Source organism: Drosophila ficusphila, unplaced genomic scaffold (genome assembly GCF_018152265.1).
Source record: "Drosophila ficusphila isolate 14025-0441.05 unplaced genomic scaffold, ASM1815226v1 contig_414, whole genome shotgun sequence".
Lineage (NCBI taxonomy): Eukaryota > Metazoa > Arthropoda > Insecta > Diptera > Drosophilidae > Drosophila > Drosophila ficusphila.
This window is the reverse complement of record NW_025064328.1, coordinates 15,845,810-15,867,893: the sequence shown is the minus strand read 5'-3', so window position 1 is coordinate 15,867,893 and position 22,084 is coordinate 15,845,810. Positions and strand designations below refer to the sequence as shown.

At 46.3% G+C, this 22,084-nt stretch overlaps 3 protein-coding genes and 1 long non-coding RNA gene across 9 annotated transcripts; 2 read left to right on the top strand and 2 right to left on the bottom strand.

The window, feature by feature from the left end:
• Positions 1–57: 57 nt before the first annotated feature.
• LOC108101863 (angiogenic factor with G patch and FHA domains 1) lies at positions 58–5,379 on the top strand. Of its 3 annotated transcripts, none has more exons than XM_017206392.2 (9): positions 58–324; positions 383–506; positions 3,002–3,138; positions 3,301–3,396; positions 3,617–4,013; positions 4,087–4,572; positions 4,639–4,756; positions 4,813–4,918; positions 4,974–5,379. In XM_017206392.2, exons 1-9 carry the CDS (start codon positions 133–135, stop codon positions 5,133–5,135), a joined length of 1,818 nt encoding a protein of 605 aa, XP_017061881.1. In that variant the 5' UTR covers positions 58–132; the 3' UTR covers positions 5,136–5,379. The 3 variants fall into 3 exon arrangements, with proteins under 3 accessions (XP_017061881.1, XP_017061883.1, XP_017061884.1); XM_017206394.2 differs by lacking the exon at positions 3,617–4,013 and adding an exon at positions 3,472–3,553; XM_017206395.2 differs by lacking the exons at positions 4,087–4,572; positions 4,639–4,756; positions 4,813–4,918; positions 4,974–5,379 and adding an exon at positions 3,472–3,553 and having other exon boundaries at positions 3,617–3,770.
• Positions 505–2,000, bottom strand: LOC108101864 (hexokinase-2). Its single transcript, XM_017206396.2, has one exon. It carries the CDS (start codon positions 1,929–1,931, stop codon positions 567–569), a length of 1,365 nt encoding a protein of 454 aa, XP_017061885.1. The 5' UTR covers positions 1,932–2,000; the 3' UTR covers positions 505–566.
• LOC108101861 lies at positions 5,151–20,045 on the bottom strand. 4 transcript variants are annotated; one of them, XM_017206388.2, is made up of 8 exons: positions 19,643–20,045; positions 14,447–15,025; positions 13,455–13,640; positions 12,560–13,395; positions 12,369–12,492; positions 10,887–11,135; positions 5,897–6,021; positions 5,151–5,834 (listed from the first exon to the last, which is right to left on the bottom strand). In XM_017206388.2, exons 2-8 carry the CDS (start codon positions 15,009–15,011, stop codon positions 5,721–5,723), a joined length of 2,199 nt encoding a protein of 732 aa, XP_017061877.1. In that variant the 5' UTR covers positions 15,012–15,025; positions 19,643–20,045; the 3' UTR covers positions 5,151–5,720. The 4 variants fall into 4 exon arrangements, with proteins under 4 accessions (XP_017061877.1, XP_017061879.1, XP_017061878.1 ...); XM_017206390.2 differs by having other exon boundaries at positions 12,369–12,489; XM_017206389.1 differs by having other exon boundaries at positions 20,008–20,028.
• Positions 8,393–10,305, top strand: LOC108101865. Its single transcript, XR_001772121.2, has 3 exons — positions 8,393–8,588; positions 8,855–9,313; positions 10,199–10,305. It is a non-coding gene; the product is annotated as an uncharacterized LOC108101865 (long non-coding RNA).
• Positions 20,046–22,084: the final 2,039 nt, after the last annotated feature.

The following is a 22,084-nucleotide window of genomic DNA, read 5'->3' as shown; positions in this document are numbered from 1 at the left end:
GTTAACACCGAATACTTTTGCCGCCAACAGTGCTGAAAAACCCCGTTAGAATAATAGTGTACTGAAGTTCTCCAAAATAGGCTTGTGATCCTTATCAAAATATTGCAAATTATAATTCTCCAGATTTTGAATATGTCTGTGCCAGCTGCTGAGGACGACACTGGAGACAGTATTGCTGAGCACGATTTCATAGAGTTGAAGAGCTTGAAGGACTTGGAGTCGCTCGAAAAGCAACAACTGCTGCAGTATGTTGAGAAGCTGCATGGCATTATCCGGAAAAACGACACCAAACTAGCTGCCTATAAACAAAAACTACTTCACTTCGTGAGTCCGGATGTTTACATTACCTAAAACTATCTAAATTCTTGGTTTTCACTTCAAGCTGAACCAGAAGGAAAAAATTCCATGCGACAAAGCAAACCAAACTACAGAAACGGATTTCAATGAAAATCAGGACTCGCTGCAAAGAGATGAAGGGACAGACGAAAAAGACAAGCGCAGCGATTGTGAGTCGAGTTTTTTATTCCAGCGAGACTTTTTATTAAGGCTATAGTAGTAGTTAGTTTCTACTTCGATTTGCTGGCCACCGCGGCGACCAGCGCAGCTCCTCGTCCCGATCCGTCTTCTGAAAGCATAATGTCCCATTCCTTGTCCGCCTTTACCAGCTTCTGGAGGGTCTGCCGCATGTAGGCATCGAACTTTGGATGGTATCTGTACACGGAGCCATCCATGCCGACTATCACACGGCGGTTGGAGGTCCTGTTAACCAGGCCACTCACTCCGATGGCCACTAAAGTTGCCGCTCTCTTGGACACGCACTCGCAGATGTATCTCAGCGTCTGGCAGTCCTCCACGGATGCTTTCTCCAAACCGAACAGCTGCTTGACGATCTTCCTGGTGCTGGCAAACTCTGGGAAGGAGTCGTCCTCGATCTCTGATATGTAGCGCGATTCAAAGACATCTTCGCTCTTCTGCAAAACGCCGGCAAACTCCGGACGCCGGCTGCTCTGCTTAAAGATGAGCTTCCGCTCCAGGGCGCGCAGCAGGACAAGACGCACCAGGTTGCCCAGGTACATGCCTGCCGTCATCTTCTCGAACAGCTGCTCAGCCCGGTTAATGGACTTTTCGTCGACCTCGCGATCGTACTCGGTGCGCACAAAGTCCAGTTGGCCTCCCTCTCCGAAGGCCCCCCACTCCGCATTTACGATCACCTGTCGCTTCGTCTTTTTGAAATCCGCATGGAGAAGGTCTACATTCTCCACATCCTCCACGTAGCAGGCATTGCAGCCGGTACCCACGATTACGCCTACCCGGCAGTCTGCGTTGCGATGGGCGCAGGACATCAGGGTTCCTGTTGTGTCATTAAGAATGGCCACCACAGCGATGTCCGCATCGCCGCGTCGCTGAATGGCCTCGTGCAGCATGCGACCCACATCCTCGCCCTCTACTCCAGGACAGTCAAAGCCCTTGGTCCAGCGCACCAGGATGCCCTCCTTGAGACCCAGCTGCACGCAGGGAAAGGAGAAAGTAAACCCTAAAGGAAGGTAGGCGGTTTTCATGTCGTGTTTTTCCACAAATTTAGCCAGGCAGCCGGCGATGTGATCAAACAGCTCCACACCCGGTCCGACCATCAGATCCTTGGGCACGGCGTAGATCTGGGAATCGACTGTGGCCTCGTGGTGACCTTTCAGGGAGACTAGCAGCACCCGGAAGTTGGTGCCGCCGAGATCCAGAGCCAAGAATTTGCCCATCTCATCGCCCGTGGGCAGATCCTGCACGTACGTGGGAAAGCACTTGACATTGGCTTGCGGATGCGTAGAGCGCTTTAGGCCACGGGCCACCTCCAAGCAAAAGCGACTGTACACCTCCTGAATCTGGTAATCGCTTAGCACAAAGGGTTGCATAAGTTCTCGCACCTCCGCGTCCAGCATTTTGCTTGGCTAATCTGTCTTGGTTGTAACCGCCTCGAACGATGAGTAACGACTAACCAGGCGCCTGGCCAGCCCACGGCGACTTGGAGCTGCACCGGTGGTCTGATAAGAAACCGGCGGCGAGATGAGGTCCGCCAGACGTGGAAACAACTGCTGCCACTGCAATCTGGGCGCTGCGTAGCAAATTAAAAACAAAAACACACCTAAGAAGCTGATTTGCTGATTCCAAATCTGGAACTACAACTGCGCGGTATGCTAATCGCTCGGCTCTCGGTTGCCGCTCGTCAATTGCTGGCAATAGCTCCTGATTTCGCACCCTACGACTTAATTGTGGATCGACACGAGTCGACAGTCAAGATTTTTTTGTTATCAAGCAAACCAAAAAGCTTAAAAATGTACTAATAGCTCTTTAAATTGTTTAAAGGAAGTAGGAGCCAAAAAAATTGTTAAGGCCTAATTTTACTTCTCCACTTGTTTGAATCATATCGAAGACTATATTAGTAGTAATCTGTCGGTGGGTTGATATTGCCGTTTCAAGGAGCGCATCTCAAACACTATGCCCACCCACTTCCCTATCTATTGAGGATTATTATTGGGGTCTCGGGTCGAGTAATAAAGCGTGCGTCAAACATCCCAGCCCGCTGATGTCCGAGATTAGCGCTAAAGTGTCGCATGGGCTAACGCCACTGTCCCTGAGAATAACCCAACCAGCCCTTGACACTAGTTTTAATATAATTGAAATGATTGCGTAAGAATACGTATCATTACGTCCCATAACCCACAATTTTATTAGGTCAAATAAGGATATGAGTCAATGGTCTTGTTTGTTTTATCGTTTCTAATTTTATTGGTCTTGTAATTTTTATAGAAAATTTATATTGTTTATTGTTCTATAGTTGCTCTTATCAGTCAGCGCAGGTTTTAAGGTCTGAGAAGTGTCAGTATTTTGAATATTTAGAGGACGCCTCAAAGCTTTATTTTATTTCCGCGAATCGAATTGTTTTAAAACCTTATCAGTGATTATTAACAAATTATTACAAGTCATGTTAAAAGAGTATTTATATTTTCAGTATCGGCAACGGACGCCTTCAGTTTTGTGGACGAGATGCGGCAGGCGGCCAAGCATGCCGAAAACCTGAACAACTTCGTCTACGAGCCGACCTCCGGCATGTACTACGATCCCAAGACGGGTTACTACTATAACGCGGTAAATAAGCTGTAAACGGCGGGCGCAATCTTTATGACGTTCTGTTCTGTTCGGCGATGCAGCGCTGCCCCGCTGTGACTTTCAGGGGTTATCGCTTTCGGCGAACCTACATCAATGGCTCGAACTGTTGTTAACCTCCGCCTGCCTCTCCCTTCTTTCCAGGAGTACGGGTTGTACTACGACGGGAACACCGGCTGCTACTACAGCTACGACCACGGAAAAGACTCGTACGAGTTCCATTCGCAGGCACAGGTGCAGGTGAGTGGGTGGAGCCACGACCTCCTCTGCCACACGACCACATTAACCTCCGTTCTTCTCCTCCTCGCTGCGCAGCCTGTGAGCGACTGCGCCTATAGTAGCCTTTTAGCGGGGTTTCACAAACTCAGCATAGACCGAATGCGTTGCAATGCATTAGGTAAGCGCCGAGGCCCAGAACTTGCGATAAAAACGCGGATTTCTTTTCTTCACTTGGTTGCAGGCGAACGAGGCGGCCAAGCCGGAGTCCGAGGACGAGCAGGTGGAGTTCGATGAGTCGGGTGGCGTCATTACGGACCAGGACACGCTGAAAAAGATCAAGGCCGAGAAGCAAAAGGCCAAGGATCGCGCCGAGAAGTCCAAGCGTAAGGCCAAGGGTAAAAAGAAGAGTAAGAAGCATAGCAAGAAGAAAAGGAAGAAGGAGCACCGCCACAAGTCCAAGAGGCGTCACAGGGATTCTGGGGATAAAGATGGTGGGCAGGGCGAGGATGCTGAAGAGGGAGAGCTCTCGCAAAGCAGCGATTCCAGTTCCGATTCCAGCGATAATGAGGAAAGCAGCAGCAACAGTGACAACGAGGACAGCAGCGTTCCTATTTTTAAGGCCGCCGGACGCTTTCAAGGTGCTTAAGAAATCCGTGTTTTTATTGCCATTTGTTAGATAGTACGAACAAACCTAATGTCTCATTTTCTTAGATATCGCCAAAAAATATCCACCCTCACTTCGCATTATTGTCCAGGAGACTAATGTGGAGACGTTAAAAGTGGGAAGCCTGCATTTAATCACCTATAAAGGTGGCTCATTGGGGAGGGAAGGAGCTCACGATGTTATCATTCCGGACGTGAACGTGAGCAAGTGCCACCTGAAGTTCAACTACGAGACAAAGTTGGGAATCTACAAGTGCCACGATCTGGGCTCCCGCAACGGCACCATTCTCAATGGTTCGCCCATGTCCAGCGACGCTATGGATCTGGTACACGGCAGTGTAATCACCTTAGGCCAAACGAAACTGCTGTGCCACGTGCACGAGGGCAACAGCACTTGCGGGCTGTGCGAACCGGGCCTGCTGATAGAAACTTCAGCGCCGGTTGTGGCCACAGCTAGTGCATCCTCCGCTAATGTATTATCCCACAAGGAGCAGCTCAAAAAGCTTCAGCGGAAGTATGGCCTAGAAAATGAGAGTGAGTAGGATTCGTTTGCCATAAACTGAATAGTTTATGTATTTATTTACAAATTCACACATTCAGAATTTGTGGAGTCCAGCAGCAATGGTCAATCCAATTACAATGATCGCGCTGCAACGAGGCGTGTCAAAGTTGGCAGCAGCACAGATAAGGAAAAGACGGAAGTTGCCTGTGTGAACACGTGAGTATCCTCTAATGAAGTTAATCGTTTAATGTACTAACATCCTATTCTCATAGTGAGATTGGCAGCTCCAACAAGGGTTTTAAAATGCTTAGCAAACTGGGTTGGCAAAAAGGTGATACTCTGGGCAAGACCAACGCCAGTGCTGGCCTTTTGGCACCAGTGAGTATTAAAAACGTGACTAAAGACTGTTTATACCATCCTCTATCTTTCACAGATTAATGTGGTGGCCAATGACGGCACAAGTGGGCTGGGAAACACTGACCCAGTGACCTCCAGCTCCAGATCAGTGGACAAACGAAAAATGGCCAACTTAAAGATCACCCAAGCTCGATATCAGCGCGCGAACGATATCTTTGTTGGGTCCGATAGTGATTAGAAAGACGTTTTGAACTATGTTGGAAACACATTTAATTAACAATTACTCAAACATATTCATAAGTACATGTATATATGTATGTATATATTACATTGGTTCTATATATGTATATATAAATTCAAAAATCTTGCTATAAGGTTAAGCTATCAGTCAATTAATTAATTTAGCTTCGCTTAAGAACAAAGAGAAGAGAGGGAAGGCAATGTTAAATAAATATGACGTCGCGTACGTTGGTCTAAACTAATTGCGAGCGAAATGCGCAGACACACCAATCGATTAAAGTAATTACCGTGTAGCCTATGTTAATGTTAAATACAAAAGCCTCTTAAGATATGTGGTTTCTCTTGCGATACATGCTGGATAAGAGTTGCTGCAATACGTAATGTTGTATGGTTGATAATACTTTGCCCTGTATGTAAAATGTATCCGATAATATGTAGTGTAAGCCTGGATGGCAACAGCCTAAGGCCCATCCACCGATTACAACACGAAAACGCACAACGAGAATCTTTGGATGTTGGAACTACGGAAGAACACGCTACATAATGCCATCGGCCGATGTCGTCGGGAGGTGCATGAAGTCCTTTAGCAGCTTCCCTGGGACTTGACGCCGATGAAGTAGTGGGAATCGCAGGAGTGCTTGTGCATCTCACACCATGAGTTGTAAGTATGGTTGTTATAGCCACATATTTTTTGTGCCTTTCGTGAAAATTATTCAATGATTAATGGCGCACTTTGTGATTGTCAGGAAGGGAACTCACCGGTCGCTGCTGCTTCCGCGGACACTTGTAGCGACAGGACACACATCGCGGCTGGCGCGTCTGCAGATCCACCAGGCAGTTATCCTTCGGCCCACACTTGATGTCCGCGCAACTTAAGCGGCCCGCTGCAATATAAAGTTTACGATGCGAGCGCATTAATGACGGCTGCCTGTGGTTAAGTTTCAGCTTTGCTTTATGTCTGGCAATTTCGGTTTAATGGCTCCTGCACACTCGACTGCATGTCCTGCCCTCGATGGGAACCTGGGCAGGTGCTGCCACGCCTGCTTGAGGCTAACTTTCGAATTTTTGAGGGCCGGACCCAGAACCACACAAAAGATTCATACTTTTTGATTGGTTTTAATGGCTTCATGATATATGTGAATAATATAGGTATATAGAATATGTTGAATCTCTAAATCCTTTTAATTAAATTTGTCTTAGTTTTAAAAATATTCTATTATTTATAATGGTAGTTAAACTAACCACTGAATCTCGTGCCTTAGAGACTGAGGAATGCATATATTTAAATCTGCAATTTTCTAAGCTGGCACATTATTCACACCACGCGCACCAATGCGGACAGACCCATAAAAAACACAAACAGAAAAAGATTTAAAGATTAAAAAAAAAAAAATAAAAGTGTATTATCTTCTCCAACAACAGTTCCAAAACGGGAATTCAATAACATAGGTGTAACGTTACCTATTATAATTTTTAGGCCAGGCTCAAAGTGTTGATATCTTTTCAAATGACTCCTCAGATCGTATCATGTTTTTTCCTGTGCATCAAGACCCTTCCCCATCCCATACCCATCCCCATCCCCATCCCCATCCCCATTCAATTTCAGCGGTGTGCGATCCGCATGCGCAAGACGGGTAGCATCTTCGGGCCGGGCCAACATCCAACTCGCGACTTGCGACTTGCGACTGGCGAGACTGCCAGTTAGCCATTTAGCCAGTCAGCCAGTCGAGCAATAAAGCAGCCAAGCGGCGCGCAGCCGCAAACGCCGGCAAAATATATGTGTTTATCATCAACATGATCTGCGACTTGGCAACATTGTTGCGCAGAGCCCCCGGGCATTGTTGATCGCAATTGCGATGGAGGTGGAGCTGGAGCTGGAGCTGCGGTCGGAGCTGGAGCAGCAAAGGGAGGCGGAATGTGTCTGGGTGTCTGGGACTTCAGCCTGGGCTTCATCTGCATCTGCACTTCAGTCCCCGGGAGGGAGACGGTGCGTGAAAGTCTGCCGTCTAGCAATTCGTAACAGTTAAAGTTTATTAATTTCAACTGCCAATTTAGCTTTGGGCAGATACTGCGTCCTTTGTGCGAGGACCTCCGTCTCTCGCCGCCCCGCACACTTGTTGATTGTGATGGATGTGGCCAGTGGCCTCCGGAGCGGGAGCTGCACCGCCGGTTATGGCTGATAATGCCGTCACATGGCGAGCCAACTATAATTTGTTATGTCGACGTGGTTTAATCAACGCCGGCGGCCGTTGGCGGAACTTATTGCAACATTGTGTGGATGGGATGGGCAGGGATAGGCTGGGATGGGATGGGATCGGATCGGATCGGAACGGAATGGATCGGATGGGTTGGTCTGGGATGCGTCGTGGGTCATATACCACTGCTGTATGCGTGTTCCCATTCAGGCCTGGCCGACTGGCCATTTTGGCATTGCGTGTTGTTTAAGGTGATTTTAATACGATCGTAAACTACAGCCGGCCCAGAGGAAGAAGAGCCAGACGCTCGGCCAGACAAAAGTGACGTCGCGACGACGTTGGACGGCTGGACAGTTGGACCGTTGGACACCCCAGACCGGACTTCATGCCACTCGGAGTCCCCACTCCTCGGGGAGGAGAGGAGTTGCAATCACAGAACCTGCGTCGCCGCAGAGCGTTGCGAAAATGGCGTTTTAATGGTTTGTACGTGTAGTCATATTTCTTGGGGCCAACGGCAACTTTTCGTGGCTTGTGCCGCGGTCTTGGGCTCCCAGACTTTTTCAAGCCTGAGCCCGGATCGCGGCTCGAAATATTTATGTGAAAGCAGACAAACAAACAAATGCCCGAGAACCATAAACTTACTAACCATGAAGATAAAAAGCTCAGGGACCAACACACGCGCACGTTACCATTATCTTATCGCCAGACGATCCACGTAACATAACGAGTACCAGACGCACATTAAGCAGCAGGAAGGAACCCAGGGAAGCGGAAGGAGCAGGGCTCTTTCCGGGGCACGGGGCCGGGACGAGGGTCCCAGATCAACAAACTGCAGGGACTCACGCACACTTGTTCTTCGACTCGACTGATGGCGTGGCTCAGCTAAAAGCAAGAGTGAATGGTGGCTAACGATCTTGGCTTAGAACCCGGCTACCGTTTATGGGGATTGCAAAGCTAAATAAGTTACTTGTATGAAAACCTATAAGCTTCAAAACTAAATCATTAGGAGGCTGTGATAAAATCGCTTACGTTTAGCTTCGTATTTTTCACATTGATAAACATTCCTAATTTACCCGTTGTGCTGAGAGGACATAGAAATATCGCTTACAACTTGTGAACTACCACTTTGTTATACTTTGAAACACTCTTATTTATTTTAGATAATCGAAGTTTGAACCTAAATTGAAACCGCTTAAAAATTAAAAGCAACTGAAATAAATGTGTGGAATATTCAAAGAAATGTGTAAAAATTAAAAGTAACTGAAATAAATGTGTGGAATATTCAAAAAAAAATGTGTAAAAATCATGAAACTGTGCTCAAGAAAAGAACTGAAATGATTTATTGTTAACGGATCAAATTTTTTTAAGCAGATCATTTTGCCAATGATTTCATTACGTTGTCGTCAAAATTGATAATTTTTCACAAAATGTTTAAATTGTATAAGTTTAATTAAAGGAAGGACCAGAAATCAACAATTCTACAATTTAAGTATAGTATAGTTTTTAATTTTGTTTCTTTCAGGTTCTGCTTTGGTAACAAATGAAAATTTTACGTTATTGATTAATAATAATACCGACCAGAATATCCGCTGGGGCATTTTTGTCAACAGCAGCTGCTGTTATTGCTGGATTGACAGCTTTTGTTTTCGCATTAACTACAAGCAGTAATTTGCAGCAAAATACTGCAATTAACAGGCAATTGCAGCACGACAGCCTTCTTTTGTCTTCAGCCCCCATGGCACACTAAACTAGTTTGTTCCGTCCGTCTCGGTCGCCTATCCTATCGGATCCGAGGTTCTCGAGTTCGTCTCCGGATTTGGTGCGACTGCGGAACGCCCTCCACGCTTTCCAGCAGCGGTGATTGCCACACAGGCAGAAAAATATGACCGATTCTAGGGTTTTTATAAGTATACGAAGCCCATTACTGTTTTTAAATATGAGAAGGAAATAATAATAATACAAATGGCTAACCAGTTTGTAGGTAAGAAGTTATTTTTTCAGATATGATACAAATTCATTAAAATGATGTTACAATAATGAATGATTACTCACAAAATCAATTATTTTATCCCGGACATTGTCTCAAGACGAAACAAATGAAAAGGCTATACAGGTCAAATGTATTCTTTTACTACGAAATTTTAATTTTTATGTTTAGTGTTTTTCAGAAGCCATTAAATAATTATGCTGTCATAATTTACTGAGGTTAAATGAATTTTAGGTGTAAGCTGATGACGTGTAATAATTAACTATGAACTGCATGAGCCTTTCACAAAGTTATATTATGATTATAATATGATTTTTATCTTTTTTCGATATCGGGTCTAAATGTTCGTTTACTTTAGATTTTGACTGAGGTTAAATAAATTTTAGGTGTCAGCTGAAAAGGATCTAACTATGAGTTGCATGAGCCTTTCACAAAGTTGTATTATGACTATAATATGATTTTTTAGCATATACTTTTGATCTTTTTTCGATATCGGGTCTATACTTTTGTTTACTTAAGATTTTGACTGAGGTAAAATGAATTTTAGCTGTAAGCTGAAGAAGAACTTACTATGAATTGCATGAGTCTTTCACAAAATTATATAACGATTATAAAGATTTATGATTAATGTTTAGCAGAAAAAATTTAATCCTATTTTTGACCTTTTTTCGATCTCGGGTCTGTAAGTTCTTTTTTTAGATTTTGACTGAGGTTAAATGAATTTTAGGTGTAAGCTGAAGAGGAACTTACTATGAATCGCATGAGCTTTTCACAAAATTATATAATGATTATAAAAATTAATGATTAATGTTTAGCATACAAATTTATTCCTACTTTTGACCATTTTTCGAACTCGGTCTATAAGTTCGTTTCTTTTAGATTTCGACTGCGTCTATTTTAGAGATGAATACCCCATATCCAAATATCCTATGTTAGATGACGAAAACCCTTTGAAATGCGATTCCCATCTCTGAACAGATTTGAATGACTTTTTTGCAGTGCTGTCTCTGTCGTGGGCCGACTTGGGGCATTATAATTAATTGGAAATCGGAGTCGATCAATCGGATGGCAACCGCAGAATTAATAAGCATGAATGATGCCGACGACGCGAGTGTTCGCTGTAATTGTGGATGCGCCGCGTACCCGACTCGCGGCCAAAGTGGAGCAGATCGGAGCTGTCGGGCTAATCAAATTGCTGGCAATCACAGAGCCGTATAAGCAAATGTAGCAATTTCAGTCAAACACCGAGAGAGCCGGCAACTTGATATGGCAGTTGCAGTTGCAGACGGCAACAACCACTTGTGGCTGTGACGCGATTCGATTCGCCCCAGCTCAGCCCAACTGGGGCTGGCTGGAAACCCCAGTCGAGTCAATCAAATGCAAAATTGCGGTTCTTTGTTGATTGTTGTTAAATTCGCACAGCCGCTACTCAGCAACAGCAACATCAGCAGCAGTTGCAGCAGCAGTAGTGGCAGTTGCAGCAACAACTCGCAATTGCCGAGTGCAACTAGGCCTTCCATACCAATTAATTTGATTGATTTTCGCAGTCGGCAGCCAAAATACATACCTCGGCAGGGACCCGGATACGCCACGGCGATGGACCGTCCAATTTGGCAAATCATCCGGTTTATATCACAAGCGCTCCTGTACGTCTTCCCGTCCACTCCGCACACCGCCTGTCGTTCGTCGTAGCCACTGGAGCCCAGGTCCTGGTTGTCCCAGGGACACTCGATTTTGCACTGGATGCAGTGCGGCATCATGTACTGGTCCTCCACGCAGGTCAACCCGTTCAAGCACTGGACTCCGCTGCAGCTGTCTGGAGGAGATGATTGGATAGGTTAAGGATTTTTTAAGGATTCAAGTTTTCTCAAGATTGGCTTTTCTCACAATGTTCACATATTTGCAAAGCTTGTAATAAAATGTTATCTATGTAAGCCATTTAGAAATTATAACTATGCTCTATGCTTTAAAAACTAATTTTATTATATTACTAAAGATAGCCCTAAAGAGTTACTATCAATCCCTCAGGTCTGACCCATTTTTCCCTTTTAAGACGAATCTTCGCTACCAATCATCCGAATATGTTGCACCTTGCAACTATGTTTTTGGCATTTACGAATGCTCTTCGCATATGGGCGCTGATTGTGCCTATAAATAAGTAGTTGGCCAATGTCTATGATTAGCCCGCACCCCACTGGCGGCCACTCGAATCACTCGGAACTCTCGGCAATATGCGCCTATATGGCCGGCCATAAACTGTCGAAATTTATCAGGGGGACATGCGGCCGCTGATGCGAAAAGGCGAAACGCCTTGGCGCCAACTGTGACACTCGCGAAATATTGCAATCATTTTTCCGCTCGCAATTGAATGCGAATGAGTGGTCGCCGCAGATCGGCATCGGAATTGCCGATTGGGCATTCCACTGGATATATTGGCACGCGCCAACGTTAGATTGCTGGAATTGCTGTTGCTATTGCTATTGCTGTTGCTGTTGCTGTTAATGTTGCTCCTGCCACTCCCGGTTTGTGTTGCAAGTTGCTGGATGCCGGTCGCAAATTGCCGGTTGCAGGAGCACCAGCAACAGCAACAGCAACAGCCAGAGCAACAGCAACAGAATGTCGGGTGCTTGCGGCTAATCCAACAAGTTCTTCGGTTGGGTTCTCGGCCTCTCGGCTCATCGTTCTTGTACGCCGTTTTTATTGATCATTTGAGCATGTTTGCGAGTGCTTCCTGTATCATTAAATTATTACACAACATTTCTGGCCGCAGTCTGGCTGGTTGGCCAGTTGGTTTCACCACTGGCGACAAGTTGTTGGCCGTAATTGAAATGTGCAATAATTTGTCATCTAATCTAATTGTGGCGCTGCTGCGTTTTGGCACGCGAGCAACCCAGTCCACCTACACTCGCAGAAAGATTCGTTTGCGAATTGCTACTCTTGGCCACAAAACTGTTTGGAATTCGCCACTCAATCGCTTCAGTTATTCGGCGAGTGCATGTGACTGGGGCTGGGGCTTGTGGCCCATGGTAAATGCTTTTGGCGGACTCACTCTTGCAGTGGCCCCGATAGGCGACCTCCAGTTGGGCGTTGTTCGTCCGGCAGGCGCGCTTGCGCAGCTGGCACTCGGTTTTGTAGGTGCGTCCGTCGGTGCCGCAAACCGGATTCGAGTGCTGCTGTTGGAGGAAAGGCATCCGAGTTAGCCGACTTGGCCCCGAGGAGCAGGCAATGGCCGGTACTTACCAGCTCGTAGACTCCGATTCCGCCCAGAAGAGCCGAGTCATGGGCATTAGCGAGGTCCGATGACGCGGTCGTTTCGCTTCCGCGTTGCAGCTGGAAGATGCGGCGGTCGTGCGGCGACCCAGACCCAGACACTGTGGTATTCGCAGCCGCCTGGGCTTCTGCATCCAATCCCAGCCGATCCTGGAGCCCATTGTCTGGATGTGGAGCGTGCTCGATGCGTCTCGCGTGGTGGTGTCTGACTCTTGTCGACTGCCTATTAATGTCGTTGGCGGGTTCATTAGCATTTGCCGAGTTGCCAAGTCTAGACTGAGCCGAGATTGAGTCTGTGGCAGGCGACTGCGACTGCGACTGCAACTGCGGCTTCAACTGCCACTGCGCAGGCGTCTTGTCTGCCGGGGACGAGTCATTGGCTCCTGTCGTCATTGATCTTGTTAAGTGTTTGCCCCGGCTGTTTCTGTGCCTCCGCCTCTCGAAGCCCCGCATCTCGACTCTTCCGCGCCGGCCGCTCGTGGGCTGATCTGGCAAATTGCCGCTGTCTATGACCAGCAGTCTGCGGTGCTTCGTCTCGCGGGGAGGCAGCTTTCTTTGGTTGTCGGCACGTTGGCGTTGGCCGCCGTCTAAGCCTAAATTGGAGTTGAAGCTGGAAGTGGAGCTGAAGCTGGAGCTGGAATTTTCGCTACTTAGACTACGGGAATCGCGGGCTGGCTTCGTGTCCTGCTGCTCCTGCGTCCTGCGACGCAACGCTGCTCCGCATTCGGGGGCACAAACGCATTTCGGTCGCCCCTTGCGCTTCACGCACTTCTTGTTGGGGCCGCACTTGAAGCCCTTGCAGCTCTCTTGGGAATCGAATTAGATAATAGTATACATATTTTTGAATAGGCAATCTATAACTCACCCATGCAGGGCGAGCACTCCACTCCTCCGCCGATGGCCGTCGCAAAGAAGTACTCCACGCTGCTCAGCTCGCGATCCGTGTAGGAGAAACTTTGGCTGGCGCCACAGCACTCCGACCTCGAGATGTTCGTCGAGAAGACCTGGCCGCACTTTCCACTCCCCAGGTGGTTCTGCCAACAGGTGCCAGCTGTTAAGGATAATGAACCCTTACAAACCTCATCCAATTTTATACAGAAATTCAGTCTAGGTGCCGAAAGAACTGCTTTGAAATCTACCCAATCGATTTGATCCCGCTAATTTCTTGTCTTTTGATAATGCTTTCTCAATAACTAAGTAAAACGGAGTACTAAAATTAATCACTTAAGTTAAACAAACTCTTTAATGTAAACAAAAGACACAGATTTCTTCATTCTCAATGTGCAATGAATCACGTAAGCTGTTGCAAAAATACGATCTTGCACTTTATGCAAATTTAATTTAACAAGAAACTCGAAAAAATGAATTATTATTTCCCTAACCTAACCGGAAGAAAGCAGTTGAAGCTCCCCTTTCGCAGTGGTCAAATTACGTGCAGGTATTGAATTGAGCAAAACAAATATTATTTGTTTACTTTCAAGATTCAGCAGGAATGCGGTGTGCCGGCTGTTTGCAAATATTACTGTGTGATGTGCGAGTTCTCGCCAACTTTTCTGCTCCAACTTTTTTCCTTTTGCATTTAGATCTGCTGCTTGATGTGATCAAATCGATTTGGCAGCCCAAGCAGTTTTCGGCATTTACTGGATAAACAAACAGCCAGAGCAGGGCTGTGAGAAATTGCGTCACATTCGGATATAATGTGACACATTTATCGAGGCGAATGAACTGGCGAGGGAACACACGAGTACGAGTTTATGGTATGCAAACCGAATGCAGGCGCCACTCTCCGCGGCTCGAGTGAGATTCTGATGTATCTGAAAGAGGCTGGGACTGACATGCAGCCGGCTAACTACTTACCCGCCGCCAGGCGAAAATTCAGTAGCAGCAATCCAATTAACAGAGCCATCAAAGGCTGTCCAACCAGCAACTGATGGCCAGAAGATGCTCTCGTGCAGCGCTTGCTTTTTATTGGACTAGAACTGGCCAAGTGTTCGGGTTGCTGCTTCTGATGTTGCTGCTGCTGCTGCTGCTTGTGTTGCTTGTATTGCTGCTTTTGCTGTTGTTGCTGGTGTTGTTCACGTGCCATTGACACCTCGTCAGAGCCATCAGGCAACGCATTGACGTCACGGCCAGGGAAAACACAGCGATCGCCATCCTGCCAGCAGCAATTGACCAACTCTTGCAAAGCGCTCCATGCGCTTACTATAAATAAACCTAGAATTGTTCTACATTCGCGGCTAGTTGCTCTTGCTGACGTCTTTGACATTGTTGCCGCTAATTGGTTCGCCGTACGCGCTTCCGACATCGACGCAGGAAGTGCGCGGATCGTGTTCATGTCTCTGCGCTTGAATTTGTAATTCGATTTTAGAAACGTCAAATTGTTTTGGCTGCTCGTCGGCTGATGATGGTGGTGATGAGGCATGACAACGGCAAGTGCTGCGGATAAACAAAAGCAGAGGGTGGGCAAACGCACTCGAGTAACAGGTAACGGCCAACAGGCAGCCAGCCAGCCAGTCAGCCAGCCAGCCAACCAGCCAGCCACCGGAGGACGGATTCAATTAGACAAGGCACACTGCCACTCCAGCTCGAATGGAGATGGAGATGGGGATGGAGATGGGGATGGTTATGGGGATCGGGGTGGAGACGGGGATGGAGCCTCGAGTGGAGTGGCACGCCAGCCACATGATGCAACCGGCGGCAACCGCGGCGGCAGCAGCAGAAGCAACAGTCAAGCACCAAGAATGTTTTGTACAAAAACGACGGCCAAGAGGCAACAATTAAGTCTCAAACGCTGAGTTGACATTGAGCAGGCGGTTTTCAAAATGCGACTACTAAAAATAAAGAACCTGTTGCTGCTGCCACCGCAGTGTTGTAGGTTTGGCGCATTATGCACCGTCTGTCTGGCTCAGTGCACTGAGAGAAGGGCTTAGGCAATAAATCACATAGTAAAGGCTCAAAAATTATGGAAGATATTTATAAATTCTCCGTAAAATACTAAACTATTATGTTTTGTACAGGGATTTTAAAACAAATACAAACATTTACCTACTTATATTTGTAATTTGTGATGAAATATTTCTTTCCACCCTTCTTTAATAAGATGAAAGCTCCCTAGTTTTTTCTCTGAGTGTACCTTTTTCCCTCTGCAAGCCCCTCTTTCTGCCTGTCTGACTGTCTGTTTGCTGGTTTGTTTGTTTGTTCGGCTGGTTGTTTGTGACTTGCAGTTTGGCGCGCTAGTTTGGCATTTGTTTTATTTTGGCTGCCGTCGCCATCGCCATCGACATCGCCACAGCCATCGCAGTCGCAGTCGTCGTCATGGCCTTAAGGACGTGCTCAAGACAACATGTGCAGACGGAAAAGAACAGACTGAACGTGACTGGAGTGTGACGGCTTGGCTGGAGTATCCTAATTTGGCCAACTCGGCGAACGTCCTTGAGGCGCTGACTGCGCTCCCCTATTCAATTAGCCCACTTCAGCTGGATCCCCTTCTGCTGGTCCGACCGACTGGCAGTCAGTCCATTATCGGAGGTTCAGCTGCTGTTGCAAATGTTGCAGCTCCCCGCCTTTCCCGCCCCGCCGGCAATTAATGACCTACTGCGTCTGGAGTTCATGTCCATTGGCCGGCCCAAAATTATTGCGTTAACACGCGTTGCGACATTTTATATGGCGGTCGGTCGGCCGGTCGGCCGGTCGATCGTTCCACTGCAATTTCGCCGACGTCTCCGCATCCGGCGGTCGTCCATTGTCCGTTGTCCAGTTGGCGCGCCAGACGATGTCTGCACTCACACAGAAATGCAGGAAAAGTATAAAAAATAACACACGCACTTGCCGTGGAGCTGGCGATTGGCGATTGGGGACTGTGGACTGTAGATTGGGGATTGGGGATTGGGGATTGGGGCTTTTGCACTGCAGTTCCATTGCAGTTGGAGCTGCAACTCGGGCTTCGGTTCGAGCTGCATTCCTGCAGCCAGGCTATTTTTAGACCCCGGGCAGTCAATGGGTTTTTATAACCTTTGCAGACGGTATCGCAAATAACTTGGTTACGACAAATGTAACGGACTAATCCATACGAACAGCTAATATCGCTCGTTTGCACCGAAAGAAATCGCTTTCGATTGGCATTGAGCTATTTAAAACAAGAAATAAATCTTTCCTTGAATATATTTGTACAAGTTTGTATACAGAATGTTTTAAGCTTTGAATACAAATATCCTGCTAATAACGATGCCATCTTTCGAAACATTGTGTCTCTTTCAATTACCATTTCTCTTCTAGCATTTCCCCACTAATGATCCCATTTTTCTCGCAGTGCGGTGAAAGTGTTAATCCGACATGGCCATACCTAGATAAAAGCCTCAGATTGCAGCTCCGATCGCGACTGATCCGCTAAGGACTTTCCTCTGGCCGGCGACTGGCGAACCCACCGGCTTTGCTCTGCTGTACCCAAACTCTTCGTACCCGAATGCCTCGAATTCCTTGATGCTCGCAAAAATGTCTTTTGGGCACAGCCACAAATAACAAAAGTACAGGAGCAGCAGCGCGAAAAAATGCAAGGAGCGCCGGAGCGACGACGAGCCACAAAATGCATTCTCCTCGGCAACTGCATTGCCAAACTCAGGCCCAAAGAGGGGCACCACCACCACCACCACTACACTCGCACTCGAGCAGACTGTCTGGGGTTGTATATATGTGCGAATATACCTATATATACATATATACCATATCCATATAGCTATGGCGAATGCCGTCTTCTGGAGATGCAGTTTGACCGTTGGCCGCCGCTTCAAAAGACCTGTTTTTATGTTTTTGGGCATTTATTCTGGATTTTCGCAAAATGTGTTTTTTTTCTGCTGTGCGCATTTTCGTTTGTATTGAATTGCATCTTCTGCTGCGCTGATCCTGGGCTTTTGCTGCTGCGGCTGCTGCACTTCGGCAACAAGTGCATAATTTCAACCTCAAGCCCCAGGCTGGCCGAAAAACTTGCATCAAACGTGGTGCCGAGTTTCACTGCGGTTCTCTCAGGTATTCCACCAAAAACAACTGCACCGCCTTCAGTTACATTTGCGTATTAGATTAAGCCGCTCCCAGGCAATCCAGCTACCAGCCACCAGCTACCAGATCCCAGCACTCGCAACCCAGAACTCAGAACCCAAAACTCAGAACCCAGAACCATATATGTAAGCCCAGTGCGTATCATATTGTGATACTGTGCCACAGAGCACGTGCTGTTTGTCCCATTGTCCCGTCCAGGAAACCGATCCTCCAGACGGCGGCACAGAATATTTGGAAAAACAGATAGAGTTGCGAACGAAAACAGATCGTGGAATCCATCGATTCTATCCTGAGAATTTTGGTATGAATATGTGGGAACTGCACAGTAAGAAAGCCGTGTGATATTGTTAATATTAATGGTTTATGTTAAAAATCGAGAGAAAATCTATTTCTTAAAAAAAATACAAATGTATCTAAGAAATATATTTGTATTGACTAAACCCCAACGATCTCTAGAAAGGGGAATCAACGACCTCGTATCTGATTTCTTTCCGTGTGGTTTAGTTTCCACTCTACGCTCGCCTGGACTCGCGATCCCGCAATCCAGCAATCCAGTCACCGACCGACTTTGAGCTCCATTCAGGCCGATTGCGCAATACCGATCAGCGATCGCGAGTGGCAGACCCGGCTTAAAGCTATTTTTAGCGCGGTCCGTTCTGCGGAACCCTGTGGGTCGCCCAACTGAATGGCGGAGCTGCAGAAAAAAAGGTCAACGTATTTGGTTTCATAAGCAACAAACGGCCCAAACCGAAATCGATGATTCCGGCAGGAGAGGGGGCTTCTAAGGAAACAGTTTGTCATTCGCCAACAACAGGAAATTCCTTTCGGCAAACTCATCAGCCAAAGTAAACTGTGCGTCTCCGTTTTGGCGCGAGATTAATGACACTTGGACGGCGGCCACGCCCCCTCCAACGCCTTCGCCCACTTGGGAATTTGCATATGACAGCAGCAGTAGTAGAAGCAGCAGAAGCTTCGTTGTTTGTTATGCAAGCAGTAAATTTTCAATAAATATACATAAGCCAACAAACAAATCAAATCAAACCGACAGTGGCTGTATCATCAGCAGCATCGCAAGAGCAGACAGCTGGACTGTCTGCACAGTGAGAAATCGGTTCAAATTCAATGGAAAAATATATATCCGAAATCAATCAGAAATAATTTTCAAGTTAATTTAACTCCTTATTAAATAAACTTATTTTCAAAAAGTTTAATTTGCTTGATTGTATTAATAAAGTGTAAATTTATATTGGTCAACAAGCTCACTCTTTTCTCGCCGTGTTTTGCTGTTGCTCTGGGCGGAGGCTTGTCTGATAAACACAGACATATAGACAGTCACTGACCACCGAGATCCGTAGACAGCGACTGCTGAATGTTTGTTTTGCCAGCGCTCGAATGCCACGCGTTGCACATACGCAGCGTTGGCCGAAACGAGAAAAAAACGCCGCTTGACACTCGAAGCTGTTTGTAGTTGTTGCGCTCAGAAGAAACGCTCGACGGCTCATTAGCAGCCGCCAGAAAAGTCAAAGAGTAAACAGGAAATCTGCAGGACAACCGAGGCAAAAGCGCGCGCGCGCGTTTAATTTGCTATTTGCTTATTCTACGAGTCGTTGGCTTCACGCCACTCATCTTCCAAATCTGAATTTGAATATGATTCTGGTTCTGATTCTGATTCTGATTCTGAATCTGAATCTGATTCTGAATCTGGAGATGTTTCTGCTGGCTGGAGACTCAGCAAACCGCAAATAAAAACAAATATCGGCTCACATGAAATCCGAGCTGTTATTGAGTCTTTCGATCGCCTTTTGTTGACAACTATGCAAGAATTTTGTTATTGTCTGAGATGGGCAAGTAATGGTACGTGGAAAAATTCGTCTGATGCGGCCGGGATAAATGAAAATGAAACAGAATATCCAGATGATAGCTGTCTGTCTGTCTGGCTGGGATTCGCTGCCAGAAGGCTTATCTAAACATCTCCAAACTCTGATATAATTGCGAACTCACCTTCTTAACTGCACCTTGTGGCGGTGTTGCTGTTTTAGAAATAACTTTCGCACTTAGACGTGTTTGTTTGCCAAATAATTAGCAGCCGACATGCAGAGAGTATAGATTGTGTATATACGTATGACACTTAAAGGTTTTACAAGAAATCAAGCTTAAAAAACCCAAAAAAATAAAAACATTTCCGCACAACTGAAAACAAAATGAAAAGTTGCCGACCGGTGATCGCACTTTTGCCCACACTGTTTTGCTGAGCCTTCGGATTTCGACAGTTTCTGCCTGGGTTTATTTACATTTCCCCGATTTCGTCTGTTCTGTTCTGGAATCACGAAACTGGACACAGCACTAGTTTTTACTTGTTACTTTACTTTTTTTCTGGGGACCGGAGACGTGCGCTCCATCTGATGGTCGAATGCCGACTGAATTTTGAAAACCAAAGTTCTCATTTAGGTAAGAAAAGAGGCAGCAGTCTTACACCCATACACATGCAAAGTGCCGCACAATGGGACGACTGGCTAATTTTAGCGACACTCACTGACAAATTAAAAACTGAAAAATATTTTACAGGACCAATAATAAGAGTTTTGCTTGGGTAGATGCAGGAAAGATTGCGATTCTTAGTTTTAGTTTAGGATACACTCAATAAAAACGAAAAACATTTCAGATTGCAACTAGTGAAAATTATATTGTAAACATTTAATAAATGCTATAATAATAAATGAAATAAATTTTAAAAGATTTGGCTTAAAAAGTTCAAAACCAATCAAAAACCAATATGTAGGTCTTCAATATTACTTGGGTTATTACAAAAAATTGTTGGTTTTATTTTGTTTATCGAGTGTATCCAAAAATAAATTACTTTTTTAAACAAAAATGCCCTAATTTTCACCACTGTGCAAGGCACCGCCGGCTGCTGTGCGGCTGTGTGCGTGAGAGGCATGTAAATAACTCGCTCAACGGCTTCGCAGCAACATGTTGCCGGAAATGCATTTCCGGCTGAGACACTTAGCCGCCGTGTTGCCGCAACATGTTGTTGGTGGCAGCAACATCAACAGCAACAGCAACAGAAGCAGCAAAATCGAAATCAACTGCAAGAGCTCAACGCGCAACGCGCAACGCTCATTAAATGCAGCGAAATCATGCCGCGGCCATATAGAAAAATATCTTTATCTACGGCCTTAACTATCTATTGTTTGGCCAGAGCAAAGCGGCAGTCAGGCAGCCGAGAAAAACGATTTCTTTATGGTGCAAACAGCGTCATAACTTAGATCTAATTGTCAGATACTTGCGACCGGGCCACGTACTGCATGTCGCTGGGCCCAGCAGCCTCGGAAAATGTGGAAATGAAATGAAGACATTTGACGAGGGAGCCGCCGCACTGGACAGCCGAGGAGCAGTTTTGCCAGTTGGATTTTACGTCAATTACGGCGTGGAGCGTTTTATTGGCCAATGGCGTGCTGGGCGCGTATTAAGCCTGCTCGCTGATAGCGGCAACCCGGCTGCATGCTCCACCTTCGCCTTTCCGTTCCCCTTCTCTCTGGCCCCTGCCTCCCTAACCCACTAATGATGGCCAGTACGGATCCGGATGCATGCGGCGGTCACATCGCCGGCTATTTATTGGATGTGCATCTAATGAGACATTGGCATTGCTGGCCATAATTTGAGGCGAGTGAAACGCCGAATCGGGTTTGATATATGCCATTCAATATTTGGAAATGCAATCAATTTCAGGCAAAATAATCATACAGCTAAGGGGAAAATATTAGTCATTGGCCTAAAAAAAATTCAAGTTCCTATACAAACGATTGCCATAGAATTCGATTTTATGAATGAAATTCGCCAACATATATTCCTCCGCGTGTTTTTGTTTCCGCCCGTCAGAATAAATCAAACGTCTAAAGCACATCAAAGCGAGCTGTATGACATTTGAACTGCCAGCGGAAATGAATGAATGGTCTTCGAAATTATTCGGCTATAAATACGCTCGCTTCCCCCTTTTAATCATGCGAATCCATGGGACATCGCTACGTATACGTAATATGCCCAGGTTCAGCTATCTTTGACATTTCTCACGATAATTAGTCCTAAGCACTGGGCGAGGGCGAAGGGCGGAGAGCGGTGGGTGGTGCAGTGGGGCGTGGCGCAGGTGGGCGTGGACGGCTTAAGTGACGGCAATTTGCGGTGCCTCAAGGATATTCAATGACAAAAAGAAATTGCTTTGTATTAAGCCGTCTGCCAGTGTCTAGACTGATTTCCACAGCACACATGGGCGGTATTTGCGGGAAGTTCGACGAGGGGAGGGAAAGTAAGGGGGGCGAGCTGTGTGTAATAGTCCGCTTAGGCTTGCCATGCTGTCGGCACTTTACATCAAAGTAAAGCCATTGCAATTGGCTAGACAGCGCCTTATAATCCTCTGCCGTCGGTCGGTTGTGTGTTCCTTGCCGA

Bases quoted from the DNA above. Each gene is read 5' to 3' on its own strand.
- LOC108101863 (XM_017206392.2), top strand. From the start codon at position 133: ATGTCTGTGCCAGCTGCTGAGGACGACACTGGAGACAGTATTGCTGAG. The intron at 325-382 runs GTGAGTCCGGAT...TTTCACTTCAAG, and splicing joins AACAAAAACTACTTCACTTC to CTGAACCAGAAGGAAAAAAT. The intron at 4,919-4,973 runs GTGAGTATTAAA...TATCTTTCACAG, and splicing joins GTGCTGGCCTTTTGGCACCA to ATTAATGTGGTGGCCAATGA.
- LOC108101864 (XM_017206396.2), bottom strand. From the start codon at position 1,931: ATGCTGGACGCGGAGGTGCGAGAACTTATGCAACCCTTTGTGCTAAGC.
- LOC108101861 (XM_017206388.2), bottom strand. From the start codon at position 15,011: ATGCCTCATCACCACCATCATCAGCCGACGAGCAGCCAAAACAATTTG. The intron at 13,641-14,446 runs GTAAGTAGTTAG...TATCCTTAACAG, and splicing joins GAATTTTCGCCTGGCGGCGG to CTGGCACCTGTTGGCAGAAC. The intron at 11,136-12,368 runs GTGAGTCCGCCA...CATCTCCTCCAG, and splicing joins CTATCGGGGCCACTGCAAGA to ACAGCTGCAGCGGAGTCCAG.